Below are 22265 nucleotides of genomic sequence, written 5' to 3' on the forward strand. Positions count from 1 at the left end.
TTCAGTGGACATCCACAACAGAAGAATTTGTACACCAGTCTCTTTTCACATAAATACATAGCCCCCCTCATTTTGTCTTACTGTCAATAGGTGTCTATCTGCACGAAAAGTGGTTAATCCATCCAGTTGTACATCTGAGTCGGGGATGTTATCACGCAACCATGTCTCGGTGAAAACGAAAGCACAGCAGTCTCTGACCTCACACTGTGCTGGCATGCGGAGCCTAAGAAAATCCATCTTATTGTCCAGGGAGCGCACATTGGCTAGAGACAGCGATGGAAGTGCAGGTCTAGTTGGATTAGCCATTAGCCTAGCACGGACGCCTGCCCGCTTACCATTTTGTTGTCTGACTTACTGACTCGGTCTGGAACGTCATTAAAATAAAGTTCATCCACTCTTTCCTAATGTTGGGATCAGAAGGAAGGCAATGCAAAGACTTGTCTTTAGAGCCATCTTTGTTTGGTTTCCGTGTAGACCTGTGCGTTCACCTCTCTCGAAAACACGGTGGATGGGGATAAACAGGCAGCGCTGTAGAAGCAGGCGTTGATCTTCCTCTGTGGAGGCTGTGTTTAGCCACACTATTACATCATTTAGTTGTGCATTCCACAAGCTGTCATTTTGGCAGACTGACTTCATTATAAGCTGTATTTAGACTAACGAGAAAGTTTTGAGTTCTAAAACTCACAGGTTTTATTGTACAATGACCTCTTATATGTGAAAAGATCAAGAGAATTTTGATGACCCCTTTAAATTAATTTACATTTTGTATTAGTCATATACCAGGGCCCGTATTCATGAAAAATCTTAGTGCTAAGAGGTGCTCCTAGTAACAAAATTCTTAGAAATGTGGGTGTTTCTCTTAAAATTAAAGAAAAGATCCCAGTAAAGAAAAAAGTCATTCATAAAACATCTTAACCCTAAAAAGAGGTCTTAAGGTCCAAAATTGTTAAGAGTACGGACGAGGACTTTTAAGAGGCTTAAGAGTTTCTTTAGCAGTGGAGAAAATGGACGAAACATGAAGAGGGAGAAGAGATGTGTTGCACACAATGCATGGCTGAGTTAATAAGACGCTACACATTAGATCGTGCAGGGATCATGTTTGTGACCGATCTTATTAGAGACACGCTAACATCTCAGACACCGCGCAGAAATGCCATAGCGCCAGAAATGGAAGTAATCACTACATTAACATATTTAGCAACTGGAAAAATGCAACTATGCAGGAGTGATGATCACTGGGTCTGTCACAACCTTCTATAAGCAAAGTGATCACACAAACAATTACAGCACTTTCAGAACCTTATTGTGTCGCTGTTCATTTCCTATCAAATATGTTAAGCATGTCAGCATGGTGAATAAAAAATAAAAATATACATATAAAATGTGTGTGTGTGAGAGAGAGAGAGTACGGTAAAACAGGAAAAAATATGCCTATAATTTCAAAGTGAAGGCTTTTAGGAGACCCTACTCTTAAAAGCGCTCTTTTATTTCTTTCTTGGACAACCGACCAATCACAGTCTTCAAAAGCAATGCAACTGGTGCGATCGCACCGGGCCCTGTGGCGAACGGACCGAGGGGGACACCCCCCTAGCCCCCCCACCCCCGAAACGCGATGGCAGGCTCCGCGTCAGCCAGGGACGGCCCTGTTCAAAAGACTGTGTCATAGCTAGCAACGGGGTCAGCCGTCTCCTCACTGAGATAAAAGTTTTTTGTCTTTTCCTCGCTCAGAGTTGCTCTCAGATTGGTCCTGAATCACTTTTAAGCTAAGACTCCTAGTTAGACATTTTTAAGCTAAATTAGGAGCTCTCTGAGAGGATTCTTAGAGTCTTAAGGAATACGGGCCCTGGTTTGGTAAAGTGATCAGCCCATTAGTGTATACCATTACTCATGGTGCGTTCAAGTCATGTCGGATAGATCATATTTACGAGTTGAACGCCCATGAGTTTCCGAGTTGGGGGCGTGTCAGTGGGAAAAAGTGTTGGATGCAATGGATGCAGCCAAAGACTAGATATGCAGCGTCTGTATTGATGGTAAATTTGTTGAAATTACTAAAATGATAATTTTTTTTTTAACGTAAAATAAAATATGAGTTACATATACAAAATATTATATTACTGTATAATTACCACAGAACATATTCCCCCGGTTTCACAGACAAGGCTTAAGCCTAGTCCTAGACTAAAATGTAAGTCTGAGCTGTTTTAACTGAAAGAAACTTGCACTGACTGATCTTAAAATATATCAGTGCTTTTGTTTTGTCTCAAGATGCACACCAGTAATGTTTTTTTTACTAAGCACGTTTATAAAAACCCATATATATGTGTGCATATAGGTGCTTCTGAAATTAGTGAGGGTGCTTGCCTTCATGCACATCTATTCTGACATATCATATTTTGTCCAGTCCATAGTTATGATTATCACAATGTCATTGCGATTTCGAGAGAATATGCGGCTGTCACTTCCGAAAGTTTGTTGCAAGTATGCCACATTGGTCCTCTTAGCAGCATGAAAAATGAAACTTTTATTCAAATTCTAATATACAGCAAAGAAAGCGTGCAAAGTGCGCTTCCTTAAAAAGCTGTCACTCATTTCAGTTTATCGCGATTTCTAATTCCACTATATTCAATGAATCTGTCAACACAGCACAATTAATCTCTTATTTGCATCACCTACACTTTGTTCATTATAATCAGAGGATTCGCGTCGTGAGCTTCCAGAACTCTGGGCTGAACAAGAACACTCGCGTTCTGAGCGGTGAGTGGATTCTGACTCCCTAAAGCTCCTCTGATTGGCCATTGTGTTATAGAAATAAACAGATATGTCTCTGATTTGCTACAATATACAACGCTGCAAAAACAGAGCACAAACACAAATACACATTTGATTCTGACCTGAGGCGGCTGCTGGTTACTTTCATTTTGTTGTTTATTTAGTTGCTTCTTTCCTGAGTTTTGAACTTAGTTACATATGTTTTCCTTAAATCATCCTGACCCATTTTTTAAGTCTCGCGACCCAGGGTTTGAAAACCACTGGTCTAAGCCCTGTCTGTGAAACTGGGCCATAATGATTCAGTTTACAATCACCTTCATAAATTGAATAAAAACAGAAAAAGAAAAACAGTGGTGCACATTCTTTATTCATCATTTTGTAGATGTAGAGTTTAAAAAATCATTGAATTTTATGTAGAAAAGTTAAATCGCCATCTTGTTCCGACCAAAGTGACTTGAACGCACCTGACGTCGTTATTGCGACTTATCAACTCGTAAGTACGAATGTCTCAGGAGGACTTGAATGCAGCATCAGCTTAATCAGGTGCTACCAATCAACTTCCAGATCAAACACTAGGCTAATTGCCCCACCTGACGTTAGTTGTAGTGGTTTTGATTACTTAAGAATAAAACCAGCTGTTTCTTGAAGATTCCACTTTTAGTAGCGCATTTACTACTGTAAATTGTTCACCATGTTTGGAAAAGTGCTTTCAAAAAGCCTCCAGGATAAAGTTGTACCACAAGTTAGAAGCCTATTAAAAAACATTTTCGAAGGCTTTATCTATCCCTCTAAGTACTGTTCAGAGCATCATTTAAGAAGTGGAAAAACATATGGCAACGCATTGTCTAGATCAGGCCGTCTGTCCAAAATGAACATTGATCAAAGATGCATGTATATGTATGTATTTACTTATATTCTATTTCCTTTGCCCATGTAATTTTCTCCTCTTTAATTTTTATACAGTTCACTCTGCCCATGCTGATCGACACCCTACTTCAGGTGTTGAGAGGAAAAGATGGTTTTCCCTATGCTGTTCTCCAGACCCTCCTGAAGCTCATTGTCCTGATCATCAGCACATTATTGCTGGTCATCGTCAGGGTGCAGGTCATTCAGTCCCAGTTGCCAGTGTTCACCAGGTGAGAATACACTAATTAGAGGATATATTATAGGATATTACTCTATGATTGTTAAACAACTAATCCGTGAATCACGAATCATGAAATGTGGGGCCTTAGCTGAATTCAAAGCCATTGCCAATAAACAAACACTACTTCTTATGTTGGGGGTCGGTAAGTTTTTCATGTTTTTGAAATTTTTTCAAAATGTTGTGCTGCTTAATATTTTAGTGGAAACGGTAATACTTTTTTCAGGATTGCTTGATGTATAGACATTTATTTGAAATACAAATCTTTTATGATGTTATAAATGTCTTTACTGTCTCTATTGATCAATTTATAGCATCCTTAAACAAAAAAAATCTTAATGACCCCAAACGTTTGAAGGGTACTGTACATACTTGTTATTAGACATTCTGTCATCTTACTGGCTGTGATTGTCAGGTCATGCGAGGGCTGCACGATTTGGTGAAAAAATAAAATTGCGAAATTTCTGTTAATTTATTCAAATTTAAAATGCAATTAAAAATGCTGTGTTGCTGCACAATTTGTCAAATTTTGTTATATATCAATATGGCTACAAAATAATTCTAATAATAATAATTATGCATATATTTATTTAATTAGTCACACTAAGCCATATCACGATTTTGTTTTGTTTCCATTAATCATGCAGCCCTACGTCACGCATCATTATATTCAGCGTGGACACATGGTTTGTTGCTGGAAACTTGTCACATTAAGCATGGAGTAATGCACATCCCCGAGTGGCTTTATTGCCTTAAATAAACTGATTTATTACTGAACATATGGTCTTAAAAAGGAAATGATTAGAGTTTCTCAGCTCAAGCCAAAATAGTATCAGTCGCCATGGGAACAATGTGACAAATGAATGTAAACAGGTCTGTGGTATCATATTATGGGAATATCGTTCGTAATGCTGTGCATGATAATCTTTTAAAATGATGAGAGCTCTCATGATGCTTTTGTAAACATCAACAGCCCTAGGCCTGAAATGAACTTGATGATCTATGTATCAGCTGATCTAGAACCGCCCCTAGTGGAGTGCTTAGATAGCGATTGACTCCGCCCACCCTTAAACAAATCAAGTGTCTCTGCGAATCCAAGAGCTCTGTGTGAAATGCCTAGACATACTCCTCCTGATCATCATCCCCGGGGAAGTTGATTGGGATCAGAGGGAAAAATCCTCTTGGATTCGTCACGGAAGCCATCGCTAATCCCCAGACCATAATCCACCGACTGTCTCCGACCGTCTGAATTAGTGTTATCACACGGCTCTCTAGAGACATAATACGCTGGATTAACATACTTTCTAAGTATATTTTGTCCCTGCGTGTGTTGTATTCAGGAATATTGTGATAATGTTGGAATGTCCCAGCCAAAACAAAAACATTCTTCCAAGCGATTGGATTTATGACAGGGTTGTGCAAAGGCTTTTATTGGATTTTTAATACTTGCAGTTGGCTCTCCCACCCTTCAAACCTCTCTCCAAAACACACCCCTCTGTGAAAGCCAAGTGATAAACTTTAGTTTATGTCCATTTCAAACAGCGGAAATATTTCATCTTTGGAAAATACTAACCTCGAGCTTGAAAGGAATAAGGAATTGATAGTGAAGACTGAAAGCCTGTGTCAATATTCTGTACTTAAATGTACCTTTTTTAAAACCTAACCTTCAATTTGTAATGTTGTAACTTGAATGGAAGCATGTGAGCTGCCAAATGAATAAATGCACTTTAATTTGAAACCTAATGTTGATGTTTTTTACTAAATCAGGATGCTCTTGTTTCTTGTTAATGGGTGTCCATCAACATTACATGCTTGTGATTCAAAGAGCATCAACACTTTGTTTTAATCTGTTTCTTGAGTCTTGAATCAGAGTTAATGGCCTGTTTCCACAGATCAGTCTTGCCAACTTGGCACCATGGTTGTTTTGGTGAATTTTTTTTTTTTTTTTTTTTTTTTTTTTTAGCCATCATTCAGTCTGGCTGTTTTTCAGTGTGGCTTGGATCCTTTTAAACCTCTTTGTGGTTTCACATGCATAGGGAACATGATGCATTGCAGAATAATGGTCATGGGTTGAATTAAATCAACAAAAAAATGCTGTAAATTACAGCACTAAGGAATAAAAGTATGTTTTGGGGTTTTTTTACTTGCTAGAAATGTATATCTTGCAGTATTATGTTCTGAACTCGTACTCTGAGGGCGTATGTTGCAGGCTCGGGCACAATTCAGATTTCAAGAATGAGCTTTTTTTCAGTTCATATTTGAAATGTGATTGAATTTAATTCGCAACAACAGTAAGTTTACTGAATTGCAGTTTCTTATTTCAAGATTAACTTTTTTTAAACTTTCAACAAAAGCTGTTAGGCCAACATTTATTTTAGATTATTTCTTAAATTTGAATGTCAGTTCTATTTCCCATTTGCTACCTCCAATTAAAATCCAGGAACTGAACTAGAAATTAAAAATCATTCTCAATTCAATGCTAAATAGTGTAGAATGTTGAAAATAGCAAGACATCAAGTTCCAATCTGAACACAATGAGGCACCACTGGGTTCTATTGAACTTAGACCCATGAAAATATTATATTTATGATATTGGTTAATGGTTCACAAGCACTTATTTGAGCATTTAACCAGTTATTCTAACTTTTTGTTGAGCTAACTGATTAATTGATTTGGTGAAACGTAAAACATACCTTTCCTTATCTGTATATTTCTCTTATCAATAAAAACCTTTCAAAATGAACAGTGTCTTTTAGTGTGGAATGTCTTAATGGAGAGGAGTACTCATTAATTCTATTCCATCTATCATCAGGTTTGATAATCCAGCTGCCGTCAGCTCCACCCCGACCAGGCAGCTGACCTTCAACTACCTCCTGCCAGTAAACGCTTGGCTGCTGCTCAACCCCTCTGAGCTGTGTTGTGACTGGACAATGGGCACTATCCCCCTTGTGGAGTCACTGCTGGACCCTCGCAACCTCGCCACAGTGGTATTTTACGCCATGTTGAGCCTCCTGGCTTATCACAGCCTTTGGTACGGCCACAGCTCTGCAAAGATCGTCATGATGGTACGTTAGTGGGTGGGGCTTATGGAAAATCTGATTATTTATAAACAAAAGGAACATTAAGATCTAAATGGGTTCTTCAAATATAAATGTGAACTTTTTGTTTAGTGGAAATGCATTTCTGTAAGCGGGACTTGAATGAGATGTTGATTCTGATTTTTATTACAGTTGTATGTATAAATGCACAAGAAAACACAAAGGGGAAATTGTTTACTCAAAAACAGTTTGAAATAATATATCATCCCCAGTCTTATTTGAAATCTGTCAGATACAATTTAGGGGTGTTTTTATCCAATTCCAAGTGAACTTAGTCTTGAATTATGTATTCCTCGTAAATAGAAAGAAAATAAAGGAACTGGAGATGCGAGATGTGTCTGCTTCAGTGATTTGAGCAAATTACTGGAAACTCACTGGGTATCCCTTAGATTCCCTGTATGTAAGTTGCTCCGCTCCTTTCCTGCAATCAGGAAAGGTTCTCGAGCCAGGATTCGAACTCGGGATATGTCGGTGCACTGCCCACAAGGCTATCAGCACTGACACTTTTTTTTTTTTTTTAAATTAGAAAATATATTTTTGCAAGTGAATTGACCATACTTGCCATAAATGTTTCTTCATTCTTCATAATCTTTATTAAAATGTGTATTTTTTTTTTTACATGTGTATCACATTTTACATCTTTGTTGAAGCCAGTTTTTACTCTCATTTGGCACTCGGTGGCTGAATTCATTTTAAACCCTGTTTGTCTAGATTACGTTTCAGTCACAGCAAATCAGTAATACAATCTGACAACATAATTTTTGCTATTTACCTTCAAATCACTGTAAAGACATGTATTTTCAGGCTGGTCCAGCTTGTGTGCAATCTTGTGGGAACAAAAAGGCTATTTTAGGCTGTTTTAACTAGAAGGAAGTTAAAGAAGGCACTTAATTTCTAGAAATGCATGTGCGTCACAACCTTTCATTATAAACAGATGGTAATTACTACCCAAACTGGGACATTTTTGGGCAAAGTATTAATCATCGAGTTGAAGTCTAAAAGTACAACTAAAAATTGTTCACGCTATTTCATATCCACAGTCCAATGCTTTCTGGACCTTTTTTTTTTTAACAGTTTCTGGAATCTTGTCGTGACCCACAGCACATGATTAATGTCACCTGTCTGTACACACAGACCCCCCATTGAACTTCTGCAACTACGTGTATTTCATGTTTTTAAATGTTTAGTCTCACACAACATTTTATTCTTCTCAATTTACAGCCAAAAGAGCTGTGTTTTTTTCCGTCCATCATAAAAAAGATTTTATCGTCTTATAGTCTGGCATTGCAGCTCCGATGTTCGACCACTGGCTGATTCCATGCTTGCAAGAGTTCACAATGTCATAGTTGAAATCCGTTTGTCTTGTGTGTTCAGCTTTCCATTCGTTTGTTGTGTAACAGCGGCATGAATTCTTCATCTGCGTCTCCACACACTGTCAGCAGAGTTTGGTGAACTTCCTCGCTCTGTTGGCAAAGGCCGCCTTTCGAGACCAGGGGGCCACAAATCATTATTAATGGACAGTTCGCAATGATGAAGGAGGAGGGCTTGGGTATTAACATTTTGCTCTGGTCTGCATAGTTAGGAGACAGAGAACAGGTTGCATGAGGATATTCATCCGGATCTGTTTTATTTGGCCACGGTTAGTTATTTTAATGATTCCCTATGCGCAGGCCCTCGACACTTACTCTGAGCAAACAGGAAACACTTTTGTGAAAGTTTGGCTAATTTGACTGTGAAGTGTTTTTTTTTTTTTTCTTTCTTTTTTTTCGTGTTGCATGTTCCAAAGCAACCAAACAGCACGCAGCGCGCGCAGCTTATGATAACCGCAGACAAAGCTTTTGTTTGTGCAGGAACTTCTTTCATCAAGATTGATTTTGGTCTCTGAAACGTCAAGCAAATTGGATAAATATGATGTTCCCTGTACTGCTGCTTTCGGCTCTGTTAAATCCACCCCTGCGTAAGCAACGCATGACAGTTTGGTTCTTGACGCACTCTGAAGCTGCTGCCAAAACCAATTTCTGCTATTTGCTTTCAAGACCGCACAATGTGAGATGAATGCCCCTGTTTTTTCGGGATGGCTTGATTTATAAAAAAAAAAGAAAAAAAAAAGCCTCATCTATACGGCATCCTGTGGTTTACTTGATGATAAACTCATAAATATGAGTGGGCTTTGAAAAGCGAATCTTCTGCTCATAAACCGGGCGAGATTAGCCGTAGCTAGACAAAACAAAATTTTGTTCGTCAAAACAGGGTGTCCAAGGGCTGTGCCCTCGCAGGGGTTCAGTGTTTCAAAAAATCCTGATCCATCACCTTGTCATAAGGTGCTTTTCGTACATAAAACCTATAATCCCAATCTTACATCTTGTGGCCTGGCATGCATTGTGCAAGACAGGCGTGTTTGCTTGTGGTTTTGATGAGAAGGACCATGTTTGAGGAGCACTGCAATGACATGTTCTCATTTGTGTTGAATTAATCATATCTGTTTCAATGTTGCCACCACTTGGAGAAATGTTCTCGGACCGTCGTGATTATGTGGCCTGGTAGTTTTCTTGCACTTGTCTTACAGGTCAAGCATGTATAAGTGGGTTTAGTTCCAGATTAATCAAACTCATGGTCTTGGTTTCAGACAAAGCTTTATGAAACCATAGTGATTAGCATTCAGACCTGCACAAGCTTGTCTGAAGCAAACAATGAGAACATTTAAATCCAAGATTTTTGCTTATGGAATTTCTTGGTTTACTGGGCCGTTTTTGTGCCCACTCAGAGTTGCCACTTAGACAAATCCCTGATTGGATTGCCAGAGAGACTGGCGTTTCTACTTCCCCTCATTAGATTTCAAAGAGCTAGGGAAAATCAGGTCATTTCTTTTTTGAATGGGCAATGATTTTCACTTTCGCATAGGGGGTCAAGTACTGTGTTTGAAGGCTTGATAGTCTTGAGAAACGAAAAAAAAAAAAAAAAAATTCCTGAAGCTTGCACAAAGAGACTGTAAAGCCGTATACTAAATGGTATTTTAAATCTTAATATCTTTAAGAAATAGTTCACCCAAAAATCAAACTTATAATTTACTCATTTAATCATTTACATGTTGCAAAAGATAATTGAATAGAGAGTCGGACTCGTAACCTAAAGGTTGCAATTGAACACAAAAGATAAGATAAATCAAGTAAAGTTGTTTGAAGAATGTTGGTAGCCTAACACTTGCTTGTAGCCATTGACTTCCATATTATTTTCCATGCAACCACATTTATCAAAATATAATTCAAAATTGTGTTCAACAAAAGAAAGAAACTCACACAGGTCTGGAACAACATGAGTAATTGATGACAAAGTCTTAATTTTTGGCTGAACTATCCCTTTAATGTATGTTCACAAAGAACATGCGAACAATGTTTCAAAGTGCTGGTTGTTTTTTCTGTGCAATTCCAATAAATGTTTACAAAGAAATCTTAAAAGTGCTCGACTTGTAAATATGTAAATAGTAAATATGACTTGTTCTAAGTTTCCTGAAGCCATGTGATAACTTTGTGTGAGAAATGGACCTAAACGTATTGTTTTAGCATTATTAAAATTTTTGACATTCATTAAAGCTCTTCTCAGTACATTTATCTATGAATAACAAATAAAATTTTAATTTGTACAAAGCTGTCATATGATGTTAGAAGACTTGTAATATAGTACATAAAGTAACTTTTACTGTACTTTTTAAAGCTCAGAGTGACCAAAAAGCAATAATAAAGAGGTATTTTTCAGAATCTCTCCTTATGTGTTCCACAGATGAAAGAAAAGATTTCTCTCCTTTTTATACTCTATTATTCCTTTATGATGCGTTCTCCTTGGGACAGACCCCTGGTCATGAGCATAATTTACTGTGTTATTGCTGAAGATCAAAAGGAAGTTACGTAAATAGCCTATGATAAACGTCTCCAGAAGGCATCTAAGATATGAGCTGTGCGTTTAATCACTGTTGTGAAAGTATTTTGTTCAGTGTGGAAAAACTACACAGTACTATTCTCCTTTTTATTAACTGATTAATGCTTTTTCTTTTAAAGCAAGAAATATGTATGTACATTGTGCTTGTTATTTTTTGAATTAACATTCTCAAAGAATCACACATTTCCATTTTTGGATGAACTATTCATTTAATACAAATATTTTACTTATTTCTCTGGCCTTTTTGTTTCCTTTAGGCACTGTCGCTGATCGTCCTTCCTTTTATCCCTGCGTCCAACCTGTTTTTCCCCGTGGGCTTTGTTGTAGCCGAAAGGGTCCTGTATGTGCCCAGCATGGGATTTTGTGTTTTGGTAGCCCATGGATTTAAACTCCTGTCCCAAAGAGGGTAAACATTCTTTAAACGAATACCTTATTCCCTTTAAATGACTTGTTCAGAGTCTCATTCCCTGTTTTTGTGACATTATCCAGAGGCCTAAAGAAAATGTCTTGGTTGCTCATGGGAGTTCTTCTAACAACACACGCCGTGAAGACTTTCAACAGAAACTGGGATTGGGAGTCCGAATACACACTTTTTACATCTGCACTGAAAGTACGAACACATCCAAGGACACATTATTCGTTTATAGATGTACATCTGGCCACAGGCTCATACATATCGTTTGCTTGTATTTTGAGATCATTACTTTGAATAAATCCAGCTCGCTGCCTTGTATCAAAGAGCGAATCCATACGTTAACAAGAGTACAATGAAATGATGTCTGGAAAATATGATTTATGTCATGTCAGCCTGGCCTGGCCTGAAGCATTTTCAAATTGTTTTCCTCAAGGTGAACAGGAACAATGCCAAACTCTGGAACAATGTGGGACATGCTTTGGAGAATCAGAACAGTTACGAGAGAGCATTGAGATACTTCCTTCAGGCCACAAGAGTGCAACCAGGTAATTGACTCATTTACCAGATTATCTTTTAAAGTTTACCCTAGTATCTTTAAAGTTAATGTGACCATATTGGTTGTGTATTTGTGCATTAAACAGGTTATTGAATGAGGAAAAAATGTAGAATGGGGATTTTATGTCATTGGGAGTTTATTGGAGTACATTCTGTTTATGGAGCCAGACTAAGTGCTTAATTAGCCGTTTGGCTAATATTATCTAATAGGCATGTGGCATCAAAGGAAAATTGTTTCAGAAGAAGAACAAGTTGTTACCTTTTAATTCAAGATTATGAAAACAAATTTCAGCACCAATGAATCTTTCACAATAACAATATTAAGAAAGTAAATGAGGCCAATCTTAATTTATCTGGACTTCAAGTTTTTTTTTAGGCTAATGATAAATGATAGTGCGTCTCTGAGAACGATTTTGCACCACATTGTTTTCCACAGACACAATATACTAAAAAGGCTTGCATGTGTAATATTTCCATCAGTTCTTTAGAAAGTTTTGGCAGAGGAAGTTAAAATGGAGTTTATTTTAAACAAAACTCACCATTGGATATGTTGTTTTAGGGAGGTGTGGGAAATTCTGCCATATTATAATAAGTTTGGAGGCATGATGGTAAAGACAACTTCAAATTGTGTTTAAGCTAACGAGAAGTAGTGTTTCTTGGGACCGTATGAAAACATTGGCATATAAAACTATTTTCGCACTTTAGTGTTTTGAGAAGATGAGGATTTAGGTTTAGTATTGGCTTTTCTGCACTTCTGTCAGACTAACTGTGAGGAAGACGGCTGTGTCTGCCAAAGCCATTCGACTATTGTCTTTAATTGTTTAAGTTATGTTGGTTTATTGAGCTAACGTGACTTAAGAGATCCACCCAAGATGTGTTTTTTCCCAGATTAGCTCTGTAAGCACATTAATGAATGAGGAAATCCTGGGCAGGCTATCTATACACATCAGTTTGCTTTTCATAACAAGAACTCTGTACTGCTTGAGTGTGGCCAGGCGTTTCTTAGAAAATGCTGGTAGTATTATCAGTTTAACACATCAAAACCTACTGATGCTGTTGGTTGAGGTTACATGGGCCACATGGCTGTAAAAGGTTGTAAAGGGAGCACTTTCACAGGAGGGGCTTTTCCTCTTCCCGGTCTTTCCCGTCTGTTCACATCCCAACTGAGTATTAAACTGGTCAGCGCTCTGTAACCATTATTATTTGTTGCACTCAAGCCGTATAATTCACATTCCACTATCTACTCTGTCTTTGAGGTTTAGTCTGTGCTATTTTCTTGATTTATGACTCTATACTAAACATGTTGTCCTCTTCTAAGATGACATTGGGGCCCACATGAACGTTGGGAGAACCTACAAAAACCTTAACAGGTCCAGAGAGGCAGAGGAGGCATATCTAATTGCAAAATCCCTTATGCCACAGGTATGAAACCCCCATGAGAAAAAAAAGAGAGTTTCTGTTTATATTTAGCTTGCCAATAAAATAATTTTATCTCCTAACTAATAATGATCTTCTGAGCAGTCTTCTGTTTATTAGTAGATATGCAGTTCAGATATGATTTGCTGTCCAGCACAAGAAAACTTGTTACCTCCTTTCCTGTTCTCCTCTCCTACTACATTCCTCTGAGCCAAATGCAACAGTCTTAATTTTGCACTGCCATTGTGTTGCATGGTGCAAGACAATGACCTAGCTTATCTCAAGATAAACTATGACTGCCTGAATGTTACAAAACCAAACAAACTCGTCTGTAATTTTAAAGAAGGTAATCAAATTTTAAGGGAAGTTTTGGTCTACGAATTATTGGCTCACAGGGACTGTTAAAAGATCTGAAATCTTGTTCCCACTTTCTCTATTTTATATAAATAAAAGGTGAAAAAGCCCATAAATAAAGTAAAAAACTGTCTAAACTGAATAAGAAATAGTTTGTGGCTTTTAGTCCATGTGTATTAGCGTTCATCTATATGCTAGTAAGGTTCTGCTTGTTTTTTCAGAATACTTCAATGAAAGAACAGCGTTTGTTATAAAGAAACAAATGTATTTGTCAAGTTAGTGCATCCTTATTAAATAAAAGTAATGATTTCTTTTTTTTTTTTTTTAAATCGTATTGACCCCAAATTTTTTAACAGTAGTGTGTGCATTTTAAATGAAAGTGAAAGTCTCTCTAACCATTAGGCCACGACTTCCCTTTCCCTTTACAAAAATGAGCTCAACATATTTATGACTCCAAGACTGCACGACACAGATTTTAGTCCAATCAGATGATCTCTAGAAAGTGAATGCCCCTCAATGCGGTTTGCATCTGATTAGCCAGTAGCAAGCTTTGATGTACCTAAAGCATATTGACTATTTCATTCATATGATCTGCTTGACTCTTTTTGAAACCACACTTATGACCTTTAACTTCACATGGGTCAATATTTCATGTTGGAATGTACGGAAAGACCATACTTAGTATATTATTGTTATTCTTAGAGTCAAATGTATAAATGTAAATCCTTAAAACCTTTCCAAAACAAATTGGCAGATCATTCCAGGGAAGAAGTATGCAACCCGTGTGGCCCCCAACCATCTGAACGTCTACATTAACCTGGCAAACCTAATTCGGGCGAATGACTCCCGCCTGGAGGAAGCCGACCAACTCTATAGGCAGGCCATCAGCATGAGACCGGACTTCAAGCAAGCCTACATCAGTCGGTAAGTCTTCATTCGCTCTGACAGGGTCAAAAATGTGTTTGTATACTTGCATGCTCGCTGACATGGCCAAGTGAAGCTGAATGAGTTGTAGTTCAGACAGTATTTTGGCTTTGATGAGGTTGAGTCATGGTTTTTTGTAGCCCATGTATACACTGGATGATATTCAAGAGATACAGTTGTTGAAAAGAATTGAGCACCCGTGTCTTACAATTTAACACCCATCCTAGATCTTTTTTGCTATTCGTTAGAAAACATTCCTCAAAGATATGTGCCTACATCACATGCCACAGTAAGAGTATCGTGGTGTTCGCTGTTTTAGTTATATTTTGCATCGTGAAAATTTACTTGGCCTTCACACTGTGATTTCTCTCTACATGTTTCATCCTGCTAATGAAATGTTGATTAGATAAGCTATTGAAAGTGGATTTACTGGAATGCCTTGCTTCTCATGAATATCAGGATTTCTCTGATATTCAGGCAAACCAGAGAAAAAATCGAAACAAAACCTTTGTATTACTCAAACTATTTGCTAAGAAAATATCGCTTAAAGAAACCATCTTTCTTGTTGTACATGTGTGTTAGATTTCCGAGATGTCCTGCAATAGAGGTATTCCAAAAATGTATTTTTGTTTCTTTTAAAACTCAGAGGGGAGCTTCTGCTGAAAATGAACAAGCCCAGTGAGGCGAAGGACGCCTACCTACGAGCTCTGGAGTTGGACCATACCAATGCAGACCTCTGGTACAATCTGGCAATTGTCAATATTGAGATGAAGGACCCCTCAGAGGCTCTGAGAAACTTTAATCGTGCACTGGACCTGAATCCACACCACAAACTAGCACTCTTCAACTCAGCGCTTCTCATGCAAGAGTCAGGTGTGTGGGCAATGGCAATTTGAACCAAGAAACGAAGTTAGCTCTGTCACAAAACCTAATGAGCTGCCTACATAGACTGCTGCACCTTCATACAACTCCTTAAGTAACTTGGAACGCTCTACAAAAGCAGCAATTTTGTGTGGCACGCAGGCACTAAACTAGCAGTTGATACCCTTTATAACACATTAAGTTTATTTATAGTCGACATTATATGCTCACTTCATCCACTATCTTGAAGTCTTTGGCTGCCTTATCCATGAAATATGCATGCTATGATGCTTTCAAATTTGGCTGTGCATCTTTGGCTATGAGACTTACTGTTTGCGTCAGAAGTTTGCCATTTGATGCCTTAAAATCTGTACCACATACGTATGTATGCAGCTCACTAGATTCTGGGGAAATAATGTTGCAGAATACACTTCCAAATTTTTTATTTATCAGATCTCCAAAAAAACATTGGGTCCATTACAAGAAACGGTGAGGTGTTCAGTAAGCTCTGTGAAAGTGACAGTTTGCTAGTTAATATTTGATTCACATGAGGTTGGACGTCAGGAGCGTAAGCCAAGTTATTAAACTGTGGATTCTTTGCGTGCCACCCCAAGGTAAGGCAGCAACCTCTCACCTAATTCAGTCATGTTCCCATGCCTAAGAATGTTAGCATTTGATCCAAAAGCAATAAGTTTAAATTGAATGTGACTCATTGACCCTAACTTTGAGTTTTATGCCATTTTTTTTTTTCATTCTTAGCTTTGAATAGCAGGAAAGACTGATGGATTCTTGCAGTTCGAGTAAGGCATTAGTTTGTCATTTTTCTGAGATTAGCACACCTACGCTGCTACAATGTAAATACTACGAATACAACGGCTCTATTTGCACATGGTTTTAGGCCTGTTGTACAGACTGTTTAATCATGTGACTGAGGAAGCATTTTGTGATCAATTCACAGGTCTGCTTGACACAACTGTTATTCTTTCATTTGGTTTCGTAGTTGTGCCCATTCGTATTGGTTTTCAAATAAAAGCAAGTTTGTTTTAAATGTAACCTGCTTTCCACAGTTTCCCCATTTTTAGCCTACAGTAGTTATTCTGAACAGTCTTCAAGGGGTGAGAAAAAGCTGACCGACACTCCTTACCCTCGTTGTGACCCTATTGTTGCAACATAGGATGGTGAACAACGTAGATCTTGTTACAAAGCCAAATAACCGAGCCAAAATACTAGAGATAGTGGTGTCAGGCTTTTGACACAAGAAAAAAGCATAACTAATCCATGTGGGTTAAGTTTATCTGAATTATGCAACGTTTTAATTTATTTGACTTTAGTAGCTTAAAAGATTTACAGCACGAAGGCGTCTGGTGACAGTACTCTCGTGCCATTTGTTTTTTGTTTGGTTGCTTTATTACAATACTAAAATGAAAGGGAAAAACCTCCTTTCCAACATTCACTTTTATTGTGTTTTTATGTTTTTACAATATGGTATGAATAACTTTTGTGCTCCACTTAAAAAAGAAAAGGAAACTTACATGGGATTGTAAAATGAGGACAGTCTGGATTCTCCTTAATTGTTTAGCAGTTTGACTTGAATTAATTTAATTGTAATATTTACATCTCCTAATGTTCTTCTTTAACAGGCGAGGCAAAATTTCGTCCAGAGGCAAACCGTCGCTTTCTTACCTACGTGAAAGAAGAGCCAGATGATGCTAACGGCTACTTCAACCTGGGCATGCTGGCAATGGATGCTAACGAAAACGAAGAGGCCGAGCGCTGGATGCGGAAGGCCATTCGACTGCAACCCGGCTTCCGCAGCGCTTTGTTTAACTTGGCCCTGCTCTACTCTCAGTCGCAACGTGAACTGGATGCTCTCCCGGTGCTTGAGGAGCTGCTGCGGTACCACCCGGAGCATGTCAAAGGCCTGATCCTCAAGGGAGACATCCTCATGAACCACCGCAAGGATACACGTGGCGCCAAGGCCTGTTTCGAACGCATCTTGAACATGGACCCCAGCAACGTGCAGGCCAAGCATAACCTCTGTGTGGTGTACTTCGAAGAACGGGAGCTCGAGCGTGCCGAGCACTGTCTGGTGGAGACTCTTGCCATGGCCCCGCACGAAGAGTACATCCGACGGCACCTTGCCATCGTACGTAACAAAATGGCTGCCATGAGTGCCGCGGGCCAGCCGATTGCACCAAAAGAGGGTGGTAGTGAATCGGACAAGCAAGAGCAACAACAACAGGACAAACAGGAGGAGGAGGAAGAGCAGGGAGTTGCCTCAGGAGCAGGGGAGGGGGCCAGGAAGGAGAAGAATATGAGGAAATCCTCCCCCAAAGAAAGCATCAGCAGCCAGAGCCACGGCCAATCAAAGAAGTTGGAAGCGGGCCAGCCTGACAAGCGGACTAAGAGCAAATCCACAAAAGAGATTAAAGATATAGAAAAGAAAAGGGCGGCTGCCTTGAAGAGACTGGAGGAGATTGAACGCATATTAAGCAGCGATTAACCTTGTTTATCAACCACCACACTATTTTTATATATAACTATTTAAAGTGCAAGAACGAGACTCTTGGTTTTTTTTGGGTTTTTAATTGAGACCTTGAATATGCATGTTTCGTGGCGCTTTTGTTTGATTTGTTTTGTGTCTTTTATATATTGTGTGGTATACCTCCTTTTTCCACAGCTTTAATTATGTAAAGCTGTTCGGCTGAAAAGGGAAACCAGGTGTGTACTCACAACATGCGCTGAAAAAGCACAAAATTAGGTACTTTTTTTTTTTTTAAAGAATCCCTACTTAAAATCGTTTATTACCATATTGTTTATTTATGATTATCTATTTTTGAGTCACTGGATTAGTTTTTTCACTTGTTTGTTTTAATTTACCATATCACAGGCAAGTATTACTCATAATCACAAATAAAGTATTGGTAAAATCATTCAGCTCATTTTATAGCAGGGCCTCTGGGTGGTCCGTCACATGGCTGTTGTAATTTAGCTCAGCAGACTCCTCTGCCTCTTTGCATGACATCACTGCACTTCCTCCAATTCTCTGCTGCTGTTTGTTCATGTGTCATTATTGCTGTTTTTTTTTTTTTTTTTAACCAAATGGTGTCAGTGTTTAATTATATCCTCTGACAATAATCTCATTCTGAATTAGGGTCACCTCCCTTCTCCAGCCCTCTTTTTGCAGGCTTATGGGATTTTTCTGTATGGTTTGAATACCGTTTGGGCTCTAACTGATTTCACAGATTGGTCATGCAGAGACAGACTTTTTCCTTTTTCTTTGGAGTTTTTCTTTACTATTTAAGGTTTTCGTGGCTTTTGACTCTGTTTCTTGTTCTCCCACAAAGATCTTTCCCTAATTATAATCAGACAATAATCGGGAAAAAAACTTTAAAGGAATAATTCACTCAAAACTAAACATCTGTCATCATTTACTAACCCTCATGTCATTCAAAACCTGTATGACTGACGACTTCAGTGGAACATAAGACACTTTTTACTCAAATGTACTGTTATACATGATGCAAAAATGTCATATGCAAATTTTCAAATGACTTTAATTTTGGTGTTTTTCTCATGCAAAGTTACCAAATGACTTCAAAAGAAAACTACAAACTACAATGTTTTTTTAAACCGTAGTCTTCATTCATTACATTTGCGTTGACGGGAATGAATAGAACAGTTCTTAAATGTCTTTTATATGTGTTTGAAGTGACATGGGGGTGAGTAAATGATGACAGTATTGTCATTTTGGGTGAACTGGCCATTTAATATGCTGAACATCACAGTGTAGACCATAACTTTTTTTTTTCTATTTGGAAAGAATCAATCATTCAATTCCTAAGCCAAGATCACACGCTAGTGTGTTACTTCAGTATTCTAATGTGCTGCAGATGAACTTCATATATTCATGTTGCGCTTACAGTTGAGTTGGGCATATTGTTTCCTGTGAAGCCGAAACAACCATGTGCTGTCGCCGTTTTACTGTTTACTTTGAAGGCAAGCCCTGAAATATCTTACTCTATCTCCTCTGACCTTTCTGAAGATCTTAACAAAGAAAAAAGGTACCTGAGAGCTCACTGATCTGTCAAGGCAGAGTCCTCAAAGCCTGTGAGAGTGCATTTCCATATATTCTACAACACTAGCAGTGTTAACACTAATGTGGGGCACATATGATGTGATATTTTGTTGCGTTAAAGTAATAAAGCCACTTTAAGTAGCAAAACTGTCTGATTAAGTAGCGGACTCATGTAGTTCACAGTGCTATCGGCTGTTTTGCCATTTGAGATGTTCACTCATAAAACTTGAACAAGAAACCTGAATCGCTGCACCTTGTTAGCAACATTGAAAAAAAATAAATAAATAAAAAAAAAATTTTTATTGTCAGTTTGATAGTTTATAAGGACAGATTTACATGGCTGTATCATATTAATCCTCAAATATATAGTGTTGGGAGTTCATTTCCCATTAAATCATCTCACTCAACTCTAATTCAGCTGTTCGTGTTTCCCTCAGCTCAGCTTGAATCTTTATGATGTTTTTGGACTCTTTCCTCATGTTTACTCATGCTGTGCTTTCACCCCATATCCAATTTCTTACATCTTGATTTATAGTATTTACCTTTTTATTTGGACTAATGTTTTGACTTATGAGTGGTGGAGGGGCCTACAGTTTTCCAATAAAAAATTACTTGCATCACAAATGTCTCATAAATGCCACTTTTTATGCATTCTGGCAACTGCAAACGAGTTTTGAGTTACCAGCACAGAGAAATGATAAATTTTCGATCTGCAAAATCCATACTGTCCAAGATTATTCACCCACGCTTTTGAATTGCGTGCTGCCCAAAGGCTGTAACTCATTTTTCTTAAGGCCTCAGGTTTCAGACTTGAGCTTGTGTTGCAATGGCGCTCGCTGTAATGTTATATGTGTGTAATGAAGCTCACTTCAAACAAGTAGCACTTTGTTGTATTTGTTGAACAATTTGGCATGATACTGATCTTGGTAATTAACAAATCTTTGTGTAACCCATTAACCCAAGCCGCCGGATTTTTGTGGAAATAGGCTTATGCTAAGAGTGAAAGGGCCCATAACTAGGATTTGTTGAAAAACAGTGAGATCCATCGCAAATGTAATTATACGCAGTATCTGGCTGGCTGATGAGACTAAACCACAGGAACTTGAGTTTGAAATGGGCTGCAGAGCTCCCAGTTCAAGAAACAAGATTGTCATCACATTGACATTTGATCACACAAGATGTTTAACATGATTATGCTTTTAGTCCATGTGAGAGCACGATTTATATTATTGGATTAAAGGCTCAATGACTCTTTTGTAGCGGTAATGCCTGATTACATTTTAAATGGCCATGTCTGTGGTTTGGGAATTCATGAACTGGTCCATGCCCTATGGAGGGGGAATGGAAATTAGTTGTTTGAGGTGATATATAATGGAAAATGGTCAGGCTAAGTCCTTGACGAGTGTTGTTAAGGTTTTACGCTTTTATTAAACCTGCACAGTGACAGTGATTTCTTTTTAGCTATATATATATATATATATATATACAGTGAGGAAAATAAGTATTTGAACACCCTGCTATTTTGCAAGTTCTCCCACTTAGAAATCATGGAGGGGTCTGAAATTGTCATCGAGGTGCATGTCCACTGTGAGAGACATAATCTAAAAAAAAATCCAGAAATCACAATGTATGATTTTTAACTATTTATTTGTATGATACAGCTGCAAATAAGTATTTGAACACCTGAGAAAATCAATGTTAATATTTGGTACAGTAGCCTTTGTTTGCAATTACAGAGGTCAAACGTTTCCTGTAGTTTTTCACCAGGTTTGCACACACTGCAGGAGGGATTTTGGCCCACCTCCACACAGATCTTCTCTAGATCAGTCAGGTTTCTGGCCTGTCGCTGAGAAACACGGAGTTTGAGCTCCTCCAAAGATTCTCTATTGGGTTTAGGTCTGAGACTGGCTAGGCCACGCCAGAACCTTGATATGCTTCTTACAGAGCCACTCCTTGGTTATCCTGGCTGTGTGCTTCGGTCATTGTCATGTTGGAAGACCCAGCCTCGACCCATCTTCAATGCTCTAACTGAGGGAAGGAGGTTGTTCCCAAAATCTCGCAATACATGGCCCCGGTCATCCTCTCCTTAATACAGTGCAGTCGCCCTGTCCCATGTGCAGAAAAACACCCCAAAGCATGATGCTACCACCCCATGCTTCACAGTAGGGATGGTGTTCTTGGATGGTACTCATCATTCTTCTTCCTCCAAACACGTTTAGTGGAATTATGACCAAAAGTTCTATTTTGGTCTCATCTGACCACATGACTTTCTCCCATGACTCCTCTGGATCATCCAAATGGTCATTGGCAAACTTAAGTCGGGCCTGGACATGTGCTGGTTTAGCTGGAACCTTCCGTGCCATGCATGATTTCAAACCATGACGCCTTAGTGTATTACCAACAGTAACCTTGGAAACGGTGGTCCCAGCTCTTTTCAGGTCATTGACCAGCTCCTCCCGTGTAGTTCTGGGCTGATTTCTCACCTTTCTTAGGATCATTGAGACCCCACGAGGTGAGATCTTGCATGGAGCCCCAGTCCGAGGGAGATTGACAGTCATGTTTAGCTTCTTCCATTTTCTAATGATTGCTCCAACAGTGGACCTTTTTTCACCAAGCTGCTTGGCAATTTCCCGTAGCCCTTTCCAGCCTTGTGGAGGTGTACAATTTTGTCTCTAGTGTCTTTGGACAGCTCTTTGGTCTTGGCCATGTTAGTAGTTG

The 22265-nt window shown here is 38.6% G+C and overlaps 1 protein-coding gene across 3 annotated transcripts in view; it reads left to right on the forward strand.

The window, feature by feature from the left end:
• Positions 1 to 20171, forward strand: part of tmtc3 (transmembrane O-mannosyltransferase targeting cadherins 3) — a 38383-nt gene extending 18212 nt beyond the window's left edge. For all 3 annotated transcript variants that reach the window (XM_058766442.1, XM_058766439.1, XM_058766440.1), the window contains exons 6-14: positions 3733 to 3905; positions 6726 to 6978; positions 11202 to 11350; positions 11434 to 11554; positions 11793 to 11904; positions 13233 to 13336; positions 14439 to 14608; positions 15255 to 15481; positions 17110 to 20171. In XM_058766442.1, coding sequence (XP_058622425.1) covers positions 3733 to 3905; positions 6726 to 6978; positions 11202 to 11350; positions 11434 to 11554; positions 11793 to 11904; positions 13233 to 13336; positions 14439 to 14608; positions 15255 to 15481; positions 17110 to 17972 — 2172 coding nt within the window. In that variant the 3' untranslated portion in view covers positions 17973 to 20171. The remainder of the gene's footprint in view (positions 1 to 3732; positions 3906 to 6725; positions 6979 to 11201; positions 11351 to 11433; positions 11555 to 11792; positions 11905 to 13232; positions 13337 to 14438; positions 14609 to 15254; positions 15482 to 17109) is intronic.
• The last annotated feature ends 2094 nt before the right edge of the window (positions 20172 to 22265 follow it).

This window comes from Onychostoma macrolepis, chromosome 25 (genome assembly GCF_012432095.1).
Source record: "Onychostoma macrolepis isolate SWU-2019 chromosome 25, ASM1243209v1, whole genome shotgun sequence".
Classification (NCBI taxonomy): Eukaryota; Metazoa; Chordata; class Actinopteri; order Cypriniformes; family Cyprinidae; genus Onychostoma; species Onychostoma macrolepis.